Source organism: Malania oleifera, chromosome 9 (genome assembly GCF_029873635.1).
Source record: "Malania oleifera isolate guangnan ecotype guangnan chromosome 9, ASM2987363v1, whole genome shotgun sequence".
NCBI lineage: Eukaryota > Viridiplantae > Streptophyta > Magnoliopsida > Santalales > Ximeniaceae > Malania > Malania oleifera.
The window spans coordinates 389,838-411,845 of record NC_080425.1 but is presented as its reverse complement, the minus strand read 5'-3'; the positions used below and the strand labels follow the sequence as shown (position 1 = coordinate 411,845).

The following is a 22,008-nucleotide window of genomic DNA, read 5'->3' as shown; positions in this document are numbered from 1 at the left end:
AGTAATTGTCCAATGCAATGTGCCTACAAAAATTATTGATAACAAGGAAGTGCCTAAAGTTGAGAATGAGATGAACGAAAGTGATATGAAGTTAGTGCAAATTAACTCTAGTGCTATGAATGTCCTATAATGTGCATTAGATGCAAATGAATTTAATAGGATAATGGCATGTAAGAGTGTTGAGGAGATTTGGGAAAAGTTAGAAATAACATATGAAGGAACCATAGACGTTAAGGATAGTCGTATAGACATGCTCACTAGTGAGTATGAAGCTTTTAAAATGACCCCTGATGAATCTATTTCCAGCATGTACACTAGATTCACACACATTATAAATTCTCTTAACGCTCTTGGAAAGACTTACCACGCTTATAAGATGATTAGGAAGATAATTAGAGGACTCCCATCCATCTGGGAACCAAAGGCTACACCCATTGCTGAAGGTAGGAATTTGAAGGCAATGTCCCTAGATGAGCTCATTGGGTCACTTGTCACATATGAGATGGCTATCAACAAATGAGCGAATGAACACCATAAAGCCAAGAAATCCATCGCTCTCAAAGCTTCCAAGGAAAGCTCCAGTAATGAGGATGACGAAGAGATGGATGAAGATGACATAGCCCTTATTACCAAAATAGTCGGAAAGTTCTTCAAGAAGAACAAGAAATTCACGAGAAAATTCAGAGGCTCCAAGATGGATAGAGGAGAGTCAAGTAGAAGAGAGTCAGAAGTAGAACCGCCTACTTGCTAGAACTGCAAGAAGGTCGAACATACCAAATCAGAGTGTCCACTACTCAAAAAGGACACCAAGAAGAAGAAGAAGAAGAAGAAGGTTATGAAGGCTACTACTTGGGACTATTCAAGCTCAAGTAGTTCCAAAAGCAAATCAAGCGATCAGGAGGTTGCGAACTTTTGCCTTATGGCATTAAACAATGATGAAGTACAAATTTCTTCTTCGAACTCATTTATTGAATCTTATGATGAATCTTGTGATAGCATGCCTCCTTATACTGAATTGCAAAATGAACTGTTTAAATTACATGAGAGCCTTGTTAGGGTGTCTAAACGAAACACTACATTGAAAAATGAAAATGAAGCTTTAGTAAAAGAATTGGAATCTCATAATATTGTTGAAACGGAAAAGGACTTGAATATTACTAGATTAGAAAAAGAGATTGGAAAGTTGACAAAAGAATTAGAAGACTTAAAATCCCATGCTACCCTTGAAAACAAAAAGGATTTGAAGATCACTAACTTAGAAAGTGAAGTTGAAGACTACTCTAAAATAATTTATAAATTTACGAGTGGAAAAGATAATTTTGATAAGCTAGTGGGTTCTCAAAAGATGACCGTGGATAAAGAAGGCATCGGTTTTAATGGCAAAGAAAATAGGAAAAGAGTCTAAATTTTATGCTATTATTTCTTCGATTAATGCCCACCACCTGTTTCTTGTGCAAAAAAGAAGGGTCATGTCAAATTTGATTGCCCGTTTAAAAGGAAAAGTGTGAAAACTAAAAAGATATGGAAAATTAAGGAAACATCTAGTGTTAACCCCTTAAGACCCAAGGAAGAATGGGTACCAAAACAAATTACATAATCTTTAAAATGGATCTTTCATAGATCTTAGAATTAGTTATCTATTAAGGATTAAGTAGCTTCAACCATACCTAAATGAAAAGGGATAGCATTTAAGATGTCAAATCCTAGTATATGCATTTACCATACTAAGGACTTTAGAGAACTAAGCCAATATGAGAAATTCAAATGATAAATCCAATATATGATCTTTCAATTGTATATATCTTTGTTGATATATGAAAGTATTGGCTATAGCTTAAGGGATAAGATAGCATGCTAGCTTAGGACTAGAAAGGAATGAAACAGCATTTGCTTTAATGGGACATTAGTCTCCACATAAATCCAAAAGATATCATTCCTCCAAAATGTCCAAAGTAAAGGTTAAGGGCTTAATTAACCTATTTAAGAATTACAATAGGAAATTTTTTGGGAACCTTGTATTTCTAAGATGAAAATATTATGCTTAGTTTGAGAAAGTCCACTTATAATTACTTTGGAATGACATACTAAATTGAAAAATAGCTCTCGAGCTATACTCGACCTAATAAGCATCATCTGCCAAGGTATACATGACTCATCATTTGGATCCTAATCAGGAAAGCAATACCAAAGTAATTCAGAGAGAGGCTATCTTAACATAGGACAATTCAGCCCCTTATCTAAAATTCACTTTGTTGAGATAATTGCTCAACAAAAGCATCAAGTACTTAACAAAATGCTCAACAAAATTCAATATTCATTCATATTGCTCCATTATGTATTATGTTATGCTTATATAGACATATTCTAGAGCTGCTAGTTTTCCACATAATTAGAATGAACGTCTTTTATTTTTCAAAAGAAATTATACAGTGACGATGGTGGAAAGATCTGCTGATATTGTCAAGAGATGAGCTAACATGGTATTATCCTTAACTCACTTTAATCAAGTAAAGTGTTTCTTTGAGAATCAAATATGAAACCTCATAGGACGAAAGGAAATCGTTTAGATCCTTATACTTATTCGTGTCAAACATTAAATAAACAAAAGATTCATCTTATCAATATCTTAAAGCAATGATGGGTTCTCTTAATGAACATTCATGCTTATCTACGAAACCCACGCTCAACCATAAGTTTCAAAGTATTAGTGCAATGCAATTTGGGTCTGAGCATTCACAATATATATGGTTGATCCAAAAAAGAAATATTCCTTCTAAATACTCTTCTGAATTCATTATTAAGTTATTCTTTGTATAAGAGTACTTATTCATACTCCCTTATAAGCCTACAACCCTTGATCAATAAGTTAGAGCTTCATATTATTAGAATGGTATTGTTGCGGACAAATCTAGATTGGTTGCACAAAGTTTTAATTAAGATGAAAGTATCAATTTCGAAGAAACCTATGCACCAGTAGCTAAATTGGAAAGTCATTCAGACATTGGCCATTCGCATGTTGCTCTTCATAAGTAAAATGGAGTTCTTAAATGGAGTTCTGCAAAATGAATGATCTTAGATCAAAAAGGGAGAATTTGAAGCAAATCGGGCCATCAAAATTAGTATACAAGGCTAAATCTAAGAAATTGGCAACTCAGGCAATTCGGGCAACTGAATGCTCTTGCCTAATCGACCGAATACATACCGCCTTAGGTTCTTTTGAGTTCTAGGAAACTCGGGCAACCAAAGTGTCAAGGTCGGTCGACCAAATTCATATTGATTGGTTGTTGGGGAGTGTTAAATGGTTCAAGCGACTAGCAGTCAAAAGTGAATCAACCGAATGACTCGGGCAACTGAATGAATAAGCCCAGTCAACTGAATCCATTCTAACTTCATTAAATGGGAGTGTCAGGTTATTCGGGCAACCGAATCCTACACTCGATCAACCAAATCACGGTGATTTAAAAACTTAAACCTCACATAAAACCCTAACTTCTTACCCTTTCACTCACCCAAACACACTCTGTTGCTCTCACCCGAACGTGTGAAACCCTCTTTTCGACCTATCTAAGCTCAAATCCTCCATCAAGATCACTCTTCTAGTCCTTAAACATCACCATGCCTAGGATCAAAGGCATTAGGAGAAAATCCGCAAGTAAAGACGATTCTGAAGGAATTAGTCGCTAGCTGGTTACTCCTCGGGCCAAGAAACTTTATAACGAATATCTTCAAACTCTAGAACCAATTTTTGGTAAGGCTATTGAGTTACCTTTCATCGAACAATACTTTCCGAATATCTGTCGTCTTTTTACAAATATTGGTTGGGGAAAATTTCTGTTTTATCAACCCAAAGGTGTATTTCCAAATCTTGTGCGTCTTTTCTACGCTAATCTTGTTCAAGATAGCGATTTTTACTCCACACACATACTTTCCAAAACCTTCCACTTTAGTGATCAAACGTTAGCCGAAATTTTCGAAATAGAGCAAGGGAAGTTTGAATGCCCCAAAATAGGAATCTCATGGATAATGGATCAAAATTTTACTCCACAAGATTTTTTACCGCTTGTATTAGAGGAAGCCAGTGACTACTTTGGTCATCCTCCACTTTACAAGCAACTCACTCTTGAAGCTAAAATCATCCATTTAATCCTAATGTACACTATTCTTCCTCGTAGCGGGTCTAGAGACCACCTATCACATCTCGACCATTTTATCCTATGGTGTCTCTATACTGGTAGGCATCTTCACCTTCCATCCCTAATTATTAAATGGATGTTTACCAAAGAAAGCTCTAAACGGGTAATTATGCCTTATGGAGACCGAATTTTTGAGTCTCTTAAGGTAAAACGCAACTCTTCCCTCTTTATTCCATGCAAATCCTCTAATTTCTTTTCATCTACTACGTAAAGCAAATGGGCTATCAACTAGATGGTCCAAATGGTTGGATCCCGAAGCATCATCCACCACAACGAGGAAATGTCAATGCACGTGTGGAGGAGGAACGCGAATATGCCCGTATGGATGATCCCCATCAGGTGGAACCAAATGACCCTGAGGGTGCCACACATGCTCCTCATGATTGGTATCAGGACTTTCGTCAGGATATGGATTCCAAATTCAGTGCACTTCAATAGGACATAGATTTTAAATTCAACGCACTTCAACATGGCATCCATTCCAACTTCCGGTCCTTCAACCAAAGACTTGAAAGGCTTGAAACTAAATTGAATGGTGCTACCTCTTCTAAAAGAAAGTGCCTATGGAAGAAAGCCTAAGTGAAAGGAACGAGGAAGATGAGAGTTCATCTAGTGGAGATGCTACCGAAGAAGATTAGATTGAGAGAGCTTACTTTTAGGGGGAGAGCTTATTGTATCTTATTATATATTTGTTATGTATATGAGTTTGTTTTTTGAAAACATTCTGATTATTCATGCATGCTTCAAATCTTAATATATATGGTTTGTTTTGACAACGTTATGATCACGTGAATGGTTGTGCGGATACCGTTGATTGTTGTATGTTGGCAAAATTATGTATGCTGGTTGGCAATGTCCATTTCCTGTTTGATGGAAATTGAAATGAATAATCATATATATTTTTTTGGGAAAATGTAAAGCAGAATGCAAATTGCAATCTTATTCATATTTTTTTTAAGCCTTTTGTTGATGTCAAAAGGGGGAGAATTAAAGGCAAAAATTATTATTTCATTTTACATTTTATCGGATTTTTAAAAGCTTTGATATATATTCTCCTAATTTGCAAAATGTAATCAAAATTGAGTTTAATAGACAGCAACATGAAAATTCTACGTCTCTATTCAAATACCTAAAAATTCTAAGTCTTCATTCAAATATGCCTAAAAAGATTATACATTGCTCATTTTTTTCCTTATGCATATTGTGAGGGGGAGCCTTGTAAAGGCAATCTCATTTTGCTCCTTGTTTGTCATAATCAAAAAGGGGGAAATTGTTGGCCAAACAAGGTTTAATCCCATTTTGATAATGACAATTCAAGGTATCTAATTGTGCTATTAAGTGTGTATACAGGTATTAAGATATTAAAGCACAATAACAGATGCAAAATGGAAAGCCATAAAGCATACAAGACGATGATATTTGGCTATAAACATGAAGCTTGTATGAAGACCAAGCTTAAAGACATATAATTTTGTTATGTAATTGCATTTAGGAATTGTGTAAGTACACCTTGTTTGATCATTGTGACGAAACTCTTAGGTGACATAGTTGGACCCTACGTACCTTAAAATTCTTGGAAAAAAATTTTATACAAGTACAAAACGTATTTCAAAATGCTAAAATTATTTTCGGAATGAATTATGAAGGATTTTGTAATTCGAAGAAGTTCGGGCACCTGAGGCAAAGTGCTCAATCGACTGAATGCATACTGTCTAAACACTGGTCTGGCTCCAGGTGGTTCGAGTGAGCGAACCTCGGGGTTTAGTCGACTGTATGGCTACTGCCAATTTGAATTTCCAGACTCAATTGGTTCGGGCGACTGAACCTCAGAGTTTAGTCTACTGAGTGGGTACTGTCTATTTGGAAATTCCTGATTTAATTGGTTCAGACGATCGAATACACAGCTCAGTCGAGCAAAGCTCATGCGATAATTTTCGCAACGGCAATAAAATCACAAAGATTCTAAATTATCAAGCCATAAAACACACCCAACGGCTAGAATTCATTCCTATAAATAAATACCTAGCCCTAAACGTGTTAAGAACAAAGAATGATTGTGATTAACACCGCTATTGCTGAGAAAATTTTTTGAGTTCTTTTTTCAAGCGCATTGCTTTCAAAAACCAGAAAAACCCTAGCTACTCTCTGAGCTTCGTTTCAATCTTCAACTGAGAGTGTATTAGTGTTTGATTTGTGTACACAACCGCTCTATTCAGAGAGTTTTATCTGTACAACTCTACTTTGATTGCTTCTTTATATCTCGACGATTCTGGGATTGAATCGTTGACAAGCGAAAGGGGATTTTCGCTTGAGAGGCTTTTCCGGCTATTGAAGGAGAGAGGCGTCTCCGCCTAGTAAAGGAGGGAATTGTAAAGGCATCTCCGCCTATTGAAGGTGAGAGATTTCTCCACCTATTGAATGAGAGAGGCATCTCCGCCTACTGAAGGAGAGAGGTTTCTCCACCTATTGAAGGAGGGTATAGTGAAATCCTCGCCGAACCTTGTAAAACACGGTGTCACTCTCTCTTGCTTAACTCTTTTATTTTTAAGCATATTTATATTGATATTTATTTGCTGTGAATATTGTTATTATATTGTGTAGTTTGATCACCTATTGGAATCATAGCAAAAACACTTTTATATTCAAGCATATTTATATTGATACATTTATCTACTGAGAATATTGTTGTTATTGAGAAGTTAGATCACTTGTGAAAATCATAGTAAAAACTAATTAAGATTTTGTATAAAATCTCTAAATACCCAATTCACCCCCCTCTTGGGATCACACCTTAACTCACAATCTTGGTCTTCGCCCACTGCCCTCCATCTCTTCCCTCTCTTGCCGTCATTCTGATGCTCTTCACAAGGTTTCTTATAAGAGTTTCTTCGTCATCTTGAGGAACTTCTCTCTCTTCTCCTTTCTTTTCCCAAAAAATATCCTATTATTACATTCCATTTATAAACACCCATAATCTTGACTTTTGAGAAAAAGCCACACTTCCATAAAGTTGCCCTATCCTTTATTTTGCCAAAACCTACGAAGGATGTTACTAAAAGGTCCTTCACCGAGGGAGGACTAACCTAGCTTTCTCCCATAATGCCAAAAAGCATATTCCAAATACTCCAAGCAAATTCATTGCAAAAGAAGATGAGAAGTTTGTCTCAGAGTTCTTGTAACAAAAACACACATGCGTCGGGAGAGAGGGTCTTCATAGGTCTCCTAATTTGCAAAAAGTTATTAGTATTTATCTTATTAAGCACAATCAACCAAGTGAAAGCCATTATTTTAGTGGGAACCTTAGCCTTCCAAATAGTAGAGTATAGCAAGAAAGAAGAGTTGGAATGAATCAAAATTTCAAAAAAAAGTATATATATATTGCAAGAAAACATACGTGACTAGTCCAAAGACCAAGAATGAATGTCCCTCTTGAAAAACAGATTACTCCCGCACAATAAAGATAACAAAGATCACAATTCCACCATCTCCCTGTCATTCAGAGGTCTCCTAAAATGAAGATCCCAAGAAACCAAAGGACTACTCAAATCGACAACAAAGAAAGAAATGGCTTTATTTTGTTCGTAACTAAGATGAAATAGACGATGGGAAGAAGTAGAAAATGGTGCATTTCCCAACCAAGGGTCTTTTCAAAACGAAAATGGGAACCCTCCCCACCTCAAGTTTAGTGTGAGGGATGAAAGAACGGCAAATCTGAGAAAAGGATCTCCACGGACTCCCCAAAGAGTATCTTAAATTAGCATTGGCATCCCACCCGTTCTCATCCAACCCAAACTAACTTCTTATTACTTTATTCCAGAGGGACAATTCTTCTAAAGGGAAACACCATAGCCATTTAGCTAGAAGAGTAGTGTTTTTAGGCAGCAATTTTCCAAGACCCAACCCCCGCCCCCTCCCCCTTCTTTTTAGATTTACAAACCTCATTCCAACTCAATAATGGGTCCCTATGGCTCCCCAACTAGACCACAGATACTCTCTCTCATGATCCTCTCAAGCTTGCTAACAATCCCCACCGAAATCTTGAAGACAAATAGGAAATATAACGGGATGCTAGCAAGATAAGCCTGAATCAAAGTAATTCTACGCCCAAGAGAAAAGAGGACTCCCTTCCAACCATCTAATCTTTTCGTCACCCTTTTTCCACTACCAAGTTACAAAAATCTGCAGCTCTAGGGCTACCTCCCAAAGGGACACCTATGTATGTCAAAGGCCAATCCAAAATACCACACCCCAGTTCGTTAGCCTGCTCCCTAACACATTCGACTGGCACATTCATAGCCGCTAAACCACTCTTCCCCACATTAATTTCGAGCCCAAACACTCTTGAAAATATAAAAAATATCTAAAATAAACCTAAAAGAGAAATTGTGATAGTCCACAAAGAAAACAGTATCATCGGCAAACTAAAGATGCGAAATCACCACCCCCGCTCTTCCACTTCTGGACCTCTAACTAAACCCCTTTTCACCGCCCTATCCACCATCCTACATATAACATCTAATATAAGAACAAACAAAAAAGAGGATAAAGGGTCTCCTAATCTAAAACCCCTCGGAGCACCAAACCAAGATTTAGGCTCACCATTAACAATTACTAAAAACCACACATTAGATAAACAACCCTTGATCCAACGACGCCAGCGCACACTTCTTATGAAAAACCTTATCCAAAAAAATCCAACTCACTCCATCGTAAGCTATATCAAAATCTACTGTAAAGACAATATTCCTATAAATATCCTCCACCACCTCATACGCAATGAAAATAGCATCCACAATTATGCCTCCCCCAAACAAATGCACTTTGAGCACTAGAGATGATAACATCAAGCACTGCATTCAACCTATTAGCTAAGGACTCCGTTATCAAAGAACTCGCTAAAAACTTTCAAAAAATCCTCCTATCCTCCCAACAATCTTGAAAGCAAGCAATGTTAAAACCATCCGGGCCTAGAGCCTTATCCCTATCCATCCCAAAAACAACCCCCCCCCCCCCCCCCAAATTCCTCATCATCAAAATGTCTCTCTAACCAACACATCTGATAAGCAAAAATTGTTGGCTTTATGGGGGTCAGCAGTCTACCCAGCTCGATGGAGAACGTAGCGAGGCCACCCGATGGCACTAGAAATGGTGCAGTCCCTATGCCCACCTGCCACTTAGCACGGGGCTCTGTGCTGCTGTGTATAAGGAAATAAAGTTGCGCCCTCTCTAACAGCAATTGCTTTTAGATGAACCGATAGCACTTGATCCTAACAATTGGTATCAAAGCGGGTCATGGGTTCGAGTGCTCCCATGGTAGCTGCTAGGGGGGAGATTGTTGGCTTTATGGGGGCCAGCAATCTACCCAGCTCATCGGAGAACGTAGCAGACTGCCCATTGGCACCAGAAATGGTGCAGGCCCCATGCCCACCTGCCACTTAGAACAAGGCTCTACGCTGCCGAGTATAAGGAAATAAAGTTGCACCCTCTCTAACAGCACTTGCTTTTAGACGAACCGGTAGCGCTTGATCCTGACAAAAATAGGGTTTGAATCTAATCTCTCTACCATCGGCCTACACTGATCCTCCTCCGAATAAGACCTTGATTGTTAGAAACTATCCCATCCCCCACATCTAACTCCCAAATCAAATTCTTACTCCTTTTTCACATTAGCTAGTCTATACAAGAAAGAAGAGTTGCAATCACCTTCCTTAACCCATTCGAATTTGGTATTTTGTCTCCAACTCCTCATTTCCTAAAATATCACCTCTTCTAGCTCGTTTTCTAGGAAAACTCTCCTAATCTCCTCACTATCTGTAGGATACAATCCTACTCCTTTTTATCCAGTGAAGTTAACTCACTCAAGATGTTAGATTTTCTAATTATGAGGTCACCAACACCTCCTTATTCCATTCTTTCAACTTCTCCTTCAGGTGTTTCAACTTCCTCATGAAACAGAAACCACCCCAACCCCTTTCCAAATCCTCTCCCCAAGAGTCCCTAACCAAAGGCTTGAAGGCAGCATGATCCAACCACATATTCTCAAATCTAAAAGGCATAGAACCCCAAGACAACTTACTAGATTCCAACAAGATTGGAAAATGGTCAAACACAGTCCTAGAAAGAACACAATGAGCAAGGTTTGGAAATTCATCCTCCCACTCACTGCAAAACAAAAACCTTTCAACTCTAATACCCATCACTCTAGCCCCTGCTACAGACCAAACAAACGAAGCGTTTCCCAAGGGAATATCTCTTCAACCACAATCCTTGATAAGAAAATCAAAATTATGTATGCTAGTTTTGCTCTACCACTCCCTTTCTTCTCACTAGGGAATCTCACTGCATTATAATCACCTCCCACAACCCATCTAGAAGAGCAGAAGCCAAAAACATAATACAACTACTCCCAAAAAAGAACTCCTAAGAGTTGGTCTAGTAGGCCCATACAAAAAGGGAACCCACCATTGACCTCTCCCTCGCACTTCAAATAACACGGATAGGGAGAAAATTTTGGACAAAGAGTCCAACTTGGAAATATGTTGAGAATCCCACATAACTAGTATGCCAACAAAAGCACTACACGAGGGTATGAACTCCCACTCCCTACAAACGCGCACGCCCCCCCCCCCCACACACACACACACACACACACCCCAATCAACCTCTTCCAATTTAGTCTCCTAGATAAGGACAATATCCGAAGAGTATTTGTCCAGGACTTCCTTTATCAAACTCCTCTTCCTAACCCCCCCAGTCCTTTTACATTCCAACTAACAAGCTTCATAGTACTCACTTACCCCCCCTGCCAAAGCCTTTACCACACTCGCTCTTTTTGGACTTTCCTTTTCCTTCTTTCATAAGTCCTAGGACTAAGGCCCACTTTCACCGGGTTTCCAACAGCATCTAAATCCTACAACTCTAGATCCCTGAGGAGTTTAAGTGGGTCTATATTGTCTCTCTCACCACCCTAACTGCTAAAGTCGCAACCCTTCCTCCTATTAGAGTCTGACTTAAGGCATATATTTTCCAACGAAAGAATGGTTTGGGTAGGAATAGGTAGAATACCTTTGCTAATTCTAGATGAACCAAGGTCCTTCAAAAGAAGATCATCCTTCCCAAAAGAAACCCCCCCCCCCCTCAACACTAGAAGGATTAATAGAATTGCCCTTATAAGAACAAACGATCCCAAGGCTAGCATTAGAAGGCACAAGCCCCTCAACATTTAAGACTTGCAAATGATCAAAGTTGTAATCAATAAGATTTTTACCTGCTTGAGCATTTTCAGGAGGCGGTTGAAGGCAATATCTATCCAACTATTGCAATATCATTACTGACTTGACACCCTTAGCCAACTCTTTCCCCTTGTTTTCTTTACTGTAACTTTTTGATAGACTCAAATGGATAATATTAATGTCTTAGTCTTGAGAAGTAGCCTCTTGCCTCGTGATTTCGCAATCACTCCTTTCCTGGCAACCAGTATCCAAAGTTTTCAACTGATAAGAGCCCATGCACGCCTCTTCAAATTCTCAAATCTATTCCAAAATCAAACCATTATTATCCTCCAAACCAATCTTCCAATTTAATATCAAAGTCCTGGAAAATAAACCTCTATTCAGACTCACAAAGTAGTGTTGTATTTTCCACAACTTTTTGAAGGATCTCATTCTTTTTAACCGCTTCTTCTATAATTAAAGATTTTACATTTTTTGTTGTTGTCCTCTCTCCTTGAAGTGAGAGGTCAACAATAGGTTTTACATTTTCTTATGATGCTATCAGAGAATCCCCCATGATTGGTGAATGGCAACAATGTTCCAACTTGCCAATCATTTGTGCCTTCAGCAAGTTAGAATCATGTTTACCTCCTAAATTCTTCCTCTAACTAGATTTCCTTCTCCACCCACCCTAGTCCCACTGATCCAACCCACTTAAAATTTTTTGGACCTGTCAGGAAAGCAAGTTTTCATACAAGTCCTCCTGGCTCATAATGAGTGACGTAAAGTTATTTATCCACTTCCACAATTTTCAGCCTTCTAATTGAACCAATTATTTTAGGCAAAGGGCTTTCACCTTTCTCCCCTAATTTTTATCTTTCCAAAATCAGAGTCTTACCTCTCTCAATTGTCCGACACGACTCACCGGAGAAATACGCTCATTCTCAGCTCCATTTTTTACAACCTATGCATAACTTAGCACATTGGGTAATCCCTTCGGTATAGTAGCCATTCCATTTCTCTACTCTATATCGGTTGAACTACACTATCTAAACACCATGCCCACGAATTTTCAATGGTTCCTTTCAAGCATTCATCGTTCCCTTACAACGATCTACAAGAACTCCACCAACCTGAGGCTTCCCTGCCCTTTGGAATTCTCAATGACACTCTACCCCTTGAGTACAGTAATTTCTCAACTACTATCATTCTTCCGAATTTGTTCCACGTAAAATTGACGATCAAAAAACCTCTTGGGAATTTCATCTGCTTAATCCACGAGAATTTGGTATTCTGCCCCCAAAACTCTAACATCTGTTCCTGGAACCGATGGACCTTATTATTTAGCAAAACATAGCGATATGCCTTCCTTCTTGCCTTCTCCAAGATTTGAGGGGCTCCCAACGTTGGAATCCATTCAAAAGAGAATAATTTTCTATCTATTGAGATGGGTTTTGGCATCATGAGATCTCTCGTTCTTACTTTTTGTACCTTCTTCCTCAATCCTTTGACTCTATAGAGTTCAAATAAGCAAAAGAAAGCGAAAGAACAGATTACCAGAAACTAGGACTTTTGGGCTCACAGGTTCTGCTTCCAAAAAAAGAAAGCTACTTCGAAAGGTAGAGATTCGATTCTGCCCGAAGTGTGAAAAGATCTTCTTTGATAAGTCGGCCAAAGAATACCAAAGCATAACTCTGTGATGTGAGACGATAGACCTGATATGCAGCGATGGAGAAGAGTCACACCGGTCATCATCGCAAAAGGGAACAATCGCAAACAAAAGAGGAAATTGACTACAGTTTCTCTATAGCAAAGAAGAAGAGTCGCGATGGTGTATGGGTCGATGTGGCAAGAGAGAACAGGTCGCAAGATTCTCAATGGTGGAACAAAGGCTCTTCCAGAGGCTTCGATTTTAGTGCTCGATCCTTCGCCTGAGAAATTAACTAATTGTTTAACACAATTACAAAAACTAAAAAAATGCCAAATGAATAGAAGAAAAGCACCTTAATAACTATCTCCCAAAATAAAGGAAATATTCAAAGTTATAATAACTACCGTGGAATTAAACTTATGAGCCATACAATAAAGCTTTGAAAAAGGATAACTGAACAAAGACAAGGTTATACCCAAGGCTCTCAGAAACATAGGAGAGCGGCTACAGAAGCTATATATCTTCTAAGAAAAGTAATGGAAAAGTTTAAGGAAAAGACAAGGAGCTAGCATATGGTTTTTATTGACTTATAGAACAGCGTACCTACTACCTAGGGAAGTTGTATGATGGGTTTTGGGGAAAAAATATGAGTATGAAGTAGGCATACAAGGATATATACTATAGAATAATGACTCGCGTTAGGACTTTCCAATCACAATACGTGTACATCAAGATTTGCTTTGAGCCCTTGTCTTTTTCATGGTTATCAAAATCTCGATCTTGATTGTGTGTTTGTGTGGTCCTCGATCTAGATTTGCCCAATTAATCTGGATTGTTTGACGATTGGAATCAAGTAGGATCCCAGTTATCAACATCTTTAGAATCTTAGGATTGTGATCCTGCTTATGCAACATAATATGGGTTTTTTCTTTTTAGAATTTTAAATAAAATGTCCAATCTATATTTTTATTGGCCCAAAAATTTCACTTTTGCATATAAACACATAATTTAGCCCAGTTGGCCCAACTGCTTCAAAATTAGCGCAAAATAACAAGTATCTCTTGGGATTTGCTTGTTCCAAGTCAAGAGAGCAGCTGAGCATCTCTTGAAAGCTCTCTTCCTTCGAAACCGAAAGCTCTTCGGGAGCTTAAAGTTCTTGAGAGGCAGATACCAAGCTGTCTATCAGCAGGCTGGGACTGTTCCTTCTTCCAACAGCAGCAAAGGCTAGCTGAGAGCCTTGAAATCAGCATAAAGTAACAACCAAGGAATTGTACAATCAGGCTAAGAGCTTAAAGTTGCAGGCTTGTATCAGTTATGCGTATCTTTAATATTTTACTTTCTTCCTTTTCTTTTTTCTTATTATCAACAAGCCAGAGACCTATTTTTTCCCCAAATGCAGCAAGCAGACATCTTTCTTTTTCTTCTTATCTTTTCGACTAAAAAAAAGTTCTTCCTTTCAAGAAAAAGCTTTTCTTCCTCCTCTTTTTGTTCCTATTCCTCGTCTCTTTCCTTCTTCCTCTTCTTCTTCTTCTTCTTCTTATGATCTGATGACAAGACCACAGAAGCTAAGAAGTTAACAGCAATTCATTTAATTAAGAATAGAAATTTCTTCTTCCTTTTTTCTTCATTCTTTTTGCTTTTATTTTTGGTAACAATTATTGAATAAACAAACTAGCAACAGTCTGCCCTTTGAGGAGCACTTTGAAATTCAGATGATTCAGATTTTTTTAGGTAGAAATTACTGAAGAAAAATCCTGCTAGGTGCTGGCTGGCAAGCTGACTACATTCCTGAAGTTTGTTTTAATTTCTTAAACTTGCTACCATGTTTACTTATTTTATTGAGTTGTCATAAAATGACAAACACGTAAATTCTTAATTTATTTTTACATTTTAAGTAGAATCTTACGAACCACGACCCAATCCTACAATCCAATCCTTTGGAAACCCCCCCCCCCCCCAATGATCCTATGTAGGATCCTAATTCTAACAACCTTGATCTTTTTGCACCAGTGTTGGATGAACTTAGTAGGAGCATCTGAGGCTCCATAGTGTAAGTCATTTGCAAATGATATGGTCTTGATGAATGAAACTAGGGATGGAGTAGAATCTAAGATAGAGATATGGTGAGAAGCTTTAGAATATAAAGGTTTTAGGATAAGTAGAAATACGACAGAATATATGAAATGTGCAGTCATGGTAGGAGGAATATTGGAAAAAAGCTTACACTTGATGGTCAAGAAAATAATAGCACTACTATATTTTGAAACCTTGCAAGCTGAAGGAGAAATCAAACAAAATTTTATACACAGAGTTAAAGTGGAATGGGTGAATAAATAAGTGCTTTAAGCATGTTGAGTGATCATAGAATACACTTCAAATTAAAAGGGAAGTTGTATAGGCTATAAAACTAGCTATACTATATGGATCAAAATGTTGGCCAACTACGAAACTATATGTCCAAAAAGTAAAAGTTGATAAAAATGAGAATGCTAAGGCTGATGAGTATTATACTGTTAAAAAAAAAACAAATTAAGGAATGAACACATATTGTGGTAATTTAGGCATACCACTTGTAGAAGATAAGATAAGGAAGGGGCGTCTTAGATGGTTTGGACACATGCAACATATGCCAAATAGTGCACAGATAAGGAGTACACTAATTACTCGTAGTAGGAGTAGAAGAATAGGGGTAGACCTAAAATAACTTGGAATGAGATGGTAAGGCTTCATGTAGCCGACCCTACCTAGTGTGAATTAAGGCTCGGTTTGTTGTTTTTGTTGTTTTTTTCTCTATATTCTCCTTCTCTCTTAACAGATCTTTTTCTATTATCTAAAAAAACTAAGAGGTTATTTGGTATCACTGTCAAAAATTAGAGAAACGAAAACTAGAAACGAAAACCAAAAACTAAAAACTAGAAACCAGCAACCTATTTGGTTAACATTTATAAAACTAATACAACTTAAAATTTTAATTTAAAAAATTCTCATTTTCATATTTGAATCATAGTATCATAAAAATACGATTAAAATAATAAAATTACAAATAATATACATTAAAAAATTACTATAATAAAAATAAAATTTATTATAATTATTTTACTTCATTATTCTTCTTTCAAAATTTACTTTACAATATAAATTTTATTGAACATGAAAATTGAAAAATAGTAAAATTATTTTGTAAATTGGCTTTATTATTATTTTTTGAAATTTATGCATATTTTTCTTTTAATTATAATTAAATTCATATGTTCATTTAATTTTGATTTTAATTTACAAGTGTATAAAATGAATAATTTAATCCAAAAAAACTATTTCTAGATATTAAAATTTCTAAAAACAGGTTGCCAAAACAACTAAAAACCATAAAATTTGGTTTTTCAGTTTTTGGCAAACAGCTGAAAATCGGCAACAGAAGCAGAAAACTGACAGTAGAAACAAACGCGTTTTATAATCTATTTTTTTGCTGTGCAAAAACAGAAACAGAAAATAGAAAACAACAACGATACCAAACAGGCCCTAATTCTTTTATAAATGAAATAAAAAATTCTCTAATTATAATTTGCCATTTTTACTATGTAAGTGAGTGTATTAAAGAATCATAGACGGAGTGCCTCCATGCTTAGCATGTGTCCACAGGGGTTCTACATAGAATCAGAACATAGGCTTTGTGAATGATTTTTTAAAACTATAACCTTAGCATGTTTGACCTGCCCAGAGATGTTGTTTGATGTGAAGAAATGCAGAAATTGAGATGTCCTTGCTATGCAGGTTTACTTTGTTCTTTCCTTGTTCACACAAACAGAGACAGATACACATGCTGAAATTAAGATGTCCTTGCTATGCAGGTTAATTTTGTTGTTCCTTTGTACACACACATATATGCACACACGTACTGCCATGTCCTTTCTGTGTCATTTCTACGCAATCATTAGTCTTAGCATCCTCATCACACAGGTATCAATCCAAGGAAAATGGAGTTTGAAAGAGGAAATGAGCGCAAGCGTACCAGATCTGCAATATTGCCAACACACTCTCCTTTAGCAGTGACATCCCCAATGTTTTCTCCTCTAGCAAAGGCTTTGTAGATTGGAGTACGAGTTGATGTTGATGTTACAGCAGCAACATTCTGCAAGTTAATAAAAATAAACATTGAAACTGAAACAAGCATGGATGCTGTCAAGAAAAATTAACTAAATGTAAATGAAGGAAAACAGAAGGAAGCAATCAGACCTTCACCACATTGGCAGCACAAGCCAAAGGCAGAAAAAGGTGAGGCACAGCTGCAGTTGCCAACTCAACACCAGCACCCAACTCCATTAGGAGATCACCCGCAAACCGAAGCTGGAATACACCATAATTTCATGACATGGCTAGTATATAATTCAGGAACATCCCCAAAAGATTGACTGCAAAGACAAGTAGATCTTGGAGAAGTTTTACCTGTTTCAGATCATAATCAAATTTCTTTCCCTGGCGAGCAAAAATCATTTTTCCAACACGACCAGCACCATCCTACAGGTTTAGAACATAACATCATGGGATATTTCTAATTCTCCAGACTCAAACCTAAAAAAGAAGATTGTACAGCAATAGAACAGTAGAAAATAAGATTAACAACTGAAGAACTATCACTAAAGTATACAGAAACAACCAGATGTTTATATATACAAAGATAGATGGTAAGCTTGATTCAAGAGACTTTTCTTTTATAAGCAAAGTATGGGCACAAAAGGGGTGCCAACCCAACTACAAGGTCAGATCTATACCAAAAAAATCCTACACTAAAAAATTCAATCCAGGAGAGAAAATCTGGATAAAAGATCCTAGAGTGCTAGAAAACCAAATGATTGAGAAAGTTGTTCAACTTTTGAACTGATACCTCTCCATTGGAGTTCCTTTCCCCCAAAATGCACCAAAAAAGGCAAGGGAGGTCGAATCCCACACCTTCTTCCTCTTAGGGTTAATCTACTTTGCCTCACCACAGCAAAAGAGATTTCACACTTTTTTGGCATAACCCAATGGACCCCAAACCCCTGCCAAATGGAACTCCGCAGGTCCTGTGCAACTCTTAGTGGTAGAGAAGGTAATTAGATGCCTCTCCATCTTCCTTGCACATGAAGAACCAGATGACCAAAATGACCCTCTACCCACACCCGCCCCCCCCCCCCCCCCGAGGTTATCCCCAGTGAGGATAGCTTCCCAAACAGCTTCCAAGGCAAAATAGCTACCTTCTGAGGCTTTTGGCCTCCAAGCAGATTTCTAAGGAATAACTGCCTCCCGTTAATGATAAGGTTGTAAAACAATTTAAATGAGAACCTGCCATTCATTCCACCTTTCCATCTGATCACATCCTCCCTGAGATTATCAGGATTTATGCTGTAGAGGGGTCCACAAGGTTCCTACAGCCAACTCTCCCACTCATGGCGTTCCCTTCAGAACTGGACAGTCCAACTTCCAAGTGATTGGATTAAGGCCAAATAAGACTACATTCACAGCTTCACCACCAAATCTTCCTCATCTATGGTCAGATTAAACAAAGCCACAAATTCATTTTTAAAAGCTGTATCTCCACATCCCACACCAAACATCCAACCAAAACCTGATTCTATTACCATTTCCAACTTCAAAGCAACCAGTTTCAAGAGACACTCTTCTTTCTCTCAGGCATCATGAGTAAATTATTTTAGGAATAGCAACAGTACATAATTCTAAAGAAACACTGGTGCATAGTACTAGAACTCAAAAACATGCAAACATAATTAAACAAGATCTGGATCTTAACCATGATCTCTTAGCAACATTCAAAAGGAGACCTGCAGGAAATCAAGCAATTTTTTTTTTTTTGGTCTTAATGAAACTATATGAAAATAAACTCAGGTCTGCATTATTTCCCACAAGAAGAAAAAAGGTTACCCATCCCGAGTTTCCAAATAGACCTACGAATTTTTATAGAAAAAAAAAATTATTGTGCAGGAGAGACAAGAATACAAACTAAAAAAGAAAAGGACAAAGAACATAATAAAATACCTAAACCAAGACAGCTCATATATAAAAAGTTTCCCTTCACCAATAATGGTGCATACCATGCATTTCAAATTATCCTTTCTTTGCACTTTCTTTTACTTGCATTTTCCACAATCCCACCACAAAACGCAACCTCCACCACTGGCATTGCTCGAAATCAGTAAAAACCATCTCCGTTGATTGCAACTTCCAGCTCTATCGTACCTTGAATCTTAATAAGAATGTTACTCTCAATCCATCAAACATTGGAACTTTTTAAGCCTCCTGTGGAGTTACGAGACATGAGAAGCATTTTCTGAAGGAGAGTCCAAACTACAACCATACGGAGCGTGAATATCATCCAACACTATTCCATCATTGCACCCAAAAACATTTGCAAATTTGCACTCAGCGTCGCCTCATTGGACTCATCTCCCAACTTCTTTACTAACAATCTGCTCCTCATCCTTACAGTTGTGCTCTCCTGAACCACTCACAGAACCAGAAGGGCATTCCACAACAGAGACCATATACCTAATAAGGTCGGAGTCTAAAAGGAGCATATCCACGTGCTGCAGTCTTGCAGATAAGATCCAAGGTTGATATTCACTTAGATCCTGATTGAAAAATTGAAATAAACAAGATAACAAAATGACAGCTTAGAATGATTTATCAATCAGCTACTTGCATTAGCATGCCTACCAACTGGTTATCCTATTCCTACATTGTTTTCCTCATTAGTTTGCTACTTTGCTTTTCTCCTTTTATGGTGTTGATTTTGCACAAACTCTCTCTATGATCCAATGTAGCATTTTCTTGGTCAATGCTGTATTTAATGAAATCCCATAATGATTCTTGTATAAGATGATTTGCACAGCAACAACTTCACAACCATCATGGTGAAAGAATATCGCTATATTGGTATGAGGAGATGTATTTGATGGGCAGGTGAAAATTCAATCAATAAATAAATAACAAATAAATAAGAATGATCTCAAACACATAACACTTCTTAATATCCAATTGAATTTGAATCATGTTCATGAATAAAATTGCTGCCCAAGCAGCCTAACAAAACCCAACATCTTAGCTAGCGTATTAAAAAGGTTAATCCAGTTTAAGATGGATCAAGTGTTAAAAATCTCCATTACTAAGAAGGGTTGTTGGAAGGACACAAAGTTGTCGGTTCTAGATTCCTCAGGGTATTTCTTTAGGATTTTGATTCGTGAAAAAATGTCCTTTTCACTATATTGTAGTATTTGGAACGCCAGAATTCCCTGTCAGATTAAGGCTTATATTGGTTGGCTGTTCTCGATAGAGTTCACACCAGCAATCTACTGCAAGGCTTTGATAGTTCTGAATGTGTTCCCATATTTTCTTGCATAGTTTTTTTCATGGAGGGTTTGGAACGAGTTATTTGGCATTTTGAAGGAGCTAAATTTGACCAGAACAGGTGGAGGATTTGTTGAATATTTCCTTCACACGTTATGGTAGGAGAAATGATGGTTTGGCTTTGTCGAGGTGTGGACTTTGCTGTTGCATTTGGTTGGAACAGTGCATATCTCTACAGAGAAGAAGATTACTTGGCCTTTAGGATAGGATAGGAATCAGAATATAGCCTTGCTATGGGCTTTTGCAGCAGGTTACTTAAATGGCAGGTGTTTTTTATATTTACAGTGTGACTGATGGCTATGTTGTTTTGATTGATTTTTATCTTTTTTGTCCTCTTTTCTCCTTAGAAAGACTCTTATGCTCCCTTTTGTACATTCTTCCTTCATTAATATCTTCTTTTTCTATCTCCCCCCACCCCCTCCAAAAAAAAAAACTTTGAGCTAAAGCAAACACGCATGCTAGGTAAAATAAGCCACTTCATTTTCATCCATAGAATACCCAAGTGCATTCACGACCTGAATATGACTCTTTTTAGTCATGGGCTTGGTCATCTTCACCCTTAGAATACCCAAGTGCATTCACGACCTGAGTATAACTCTTGTCAGTCATGGGCTCGGCTTTCACTCAGCTATCTCCATTATGATGAGATAATGGCTCCATATGACAATTGCAATAAGAGCGTCATTTTTTGCCCACAATTATGGTAGTCAATAAGAAAGCATTCAACTCGCTTTGAACAAGGCAACTTAGTAAGACTGGAAGTGACTCGCGTAAAAATAACATTTTCTACAAGTATCTTTCCAACACTTTTCTATTTTTCAGCAATGGCAGCAAAGGCAGCAGCTCGGGCAATGAAATTTAAGTCATATGATTGCTGTGTACTCCATAACAAAGTCCTCAATGGACCAATGTCACGAGCAAAGCTTGTTTAATTCTTGCCAGTGACCACTTGTCTTGTGCTCATGAGATGGGTAACCATCGGGTAAATAATAGTGTAAGTTTTATTCATTGAAAACGATACTGCCTTAGTCAAAAGGGGGAGTATGACTCCTCAGTCACATTGTTGTTTCATAGTGCCAAAATGACAATAGCATAGAATGCTCTTTAGGGGAGAGTGAGAGTTCATCAATCATTGTATAACCCACTAGCTTTTGTAATCATGTTACCTTGCCTCCCTCCCTATACACATGTTGCCTACAAAGATGCGATCATAAAAATTACAGTGTGTTATATAGTTATCGCTAGCATGGTTTTAAATAACGGCCGTGACAGTTACGTAACGTTGTTACAAAACGATTATTTGGGTTCCCGATACTATTACCGCAAAATTAGAGGGAAGAAAAAATCACGGCCGTAACAGCCATTACGGACCGCAACCGTTACGTAAAGGCCACTACAGCCATTACATAACCGCTACAGGACTGTTACACCAAAAAATTTATTCTATTTTTTACTTTTCCTTCTCACTTTTGTCCCCCCACCCCCTTTCATAAATCATTCTCAATACACTATGTTGTGACAAGGGGAAAAGATTATAATGAGGATGATAATGATA

At 37.5% G+C, this 22,008-nt stretch overlaps 1 protein-coding gene across 2 annotated transcripts in view; it reads right to left on the bottom strand.

The window, feature by feature from the left end:
* The window catches only part of LOC131164569 (protein root UVB sensitive 6), a 40,868-nt gene that overhangs the window by 4,998 nt on the left and 13,862 nt on the right, over positions 1-22,008 (bottom strand). For both annotated transcript variants that reach the window (XM_058121858.1, XM_058121859.1), the window contains 3 exons: positions 17,499-17,570; positions 17,289-17,399; positions 17,065-17,184 (listed from right to left, as the gene is read on the bottom strand). In XM_058121858.1, coding sequence (XP_057977841.1) covers positions 17,065-17,184; positions 17,289-17,399; positions 17,499-17,570 — 303 coding nt within the window. The remainder of the gene's footprint in view (positions 1-17,064; positions 17,185-17,288; positions 17,400-17,498; positions 17,571-22,008) is intronic.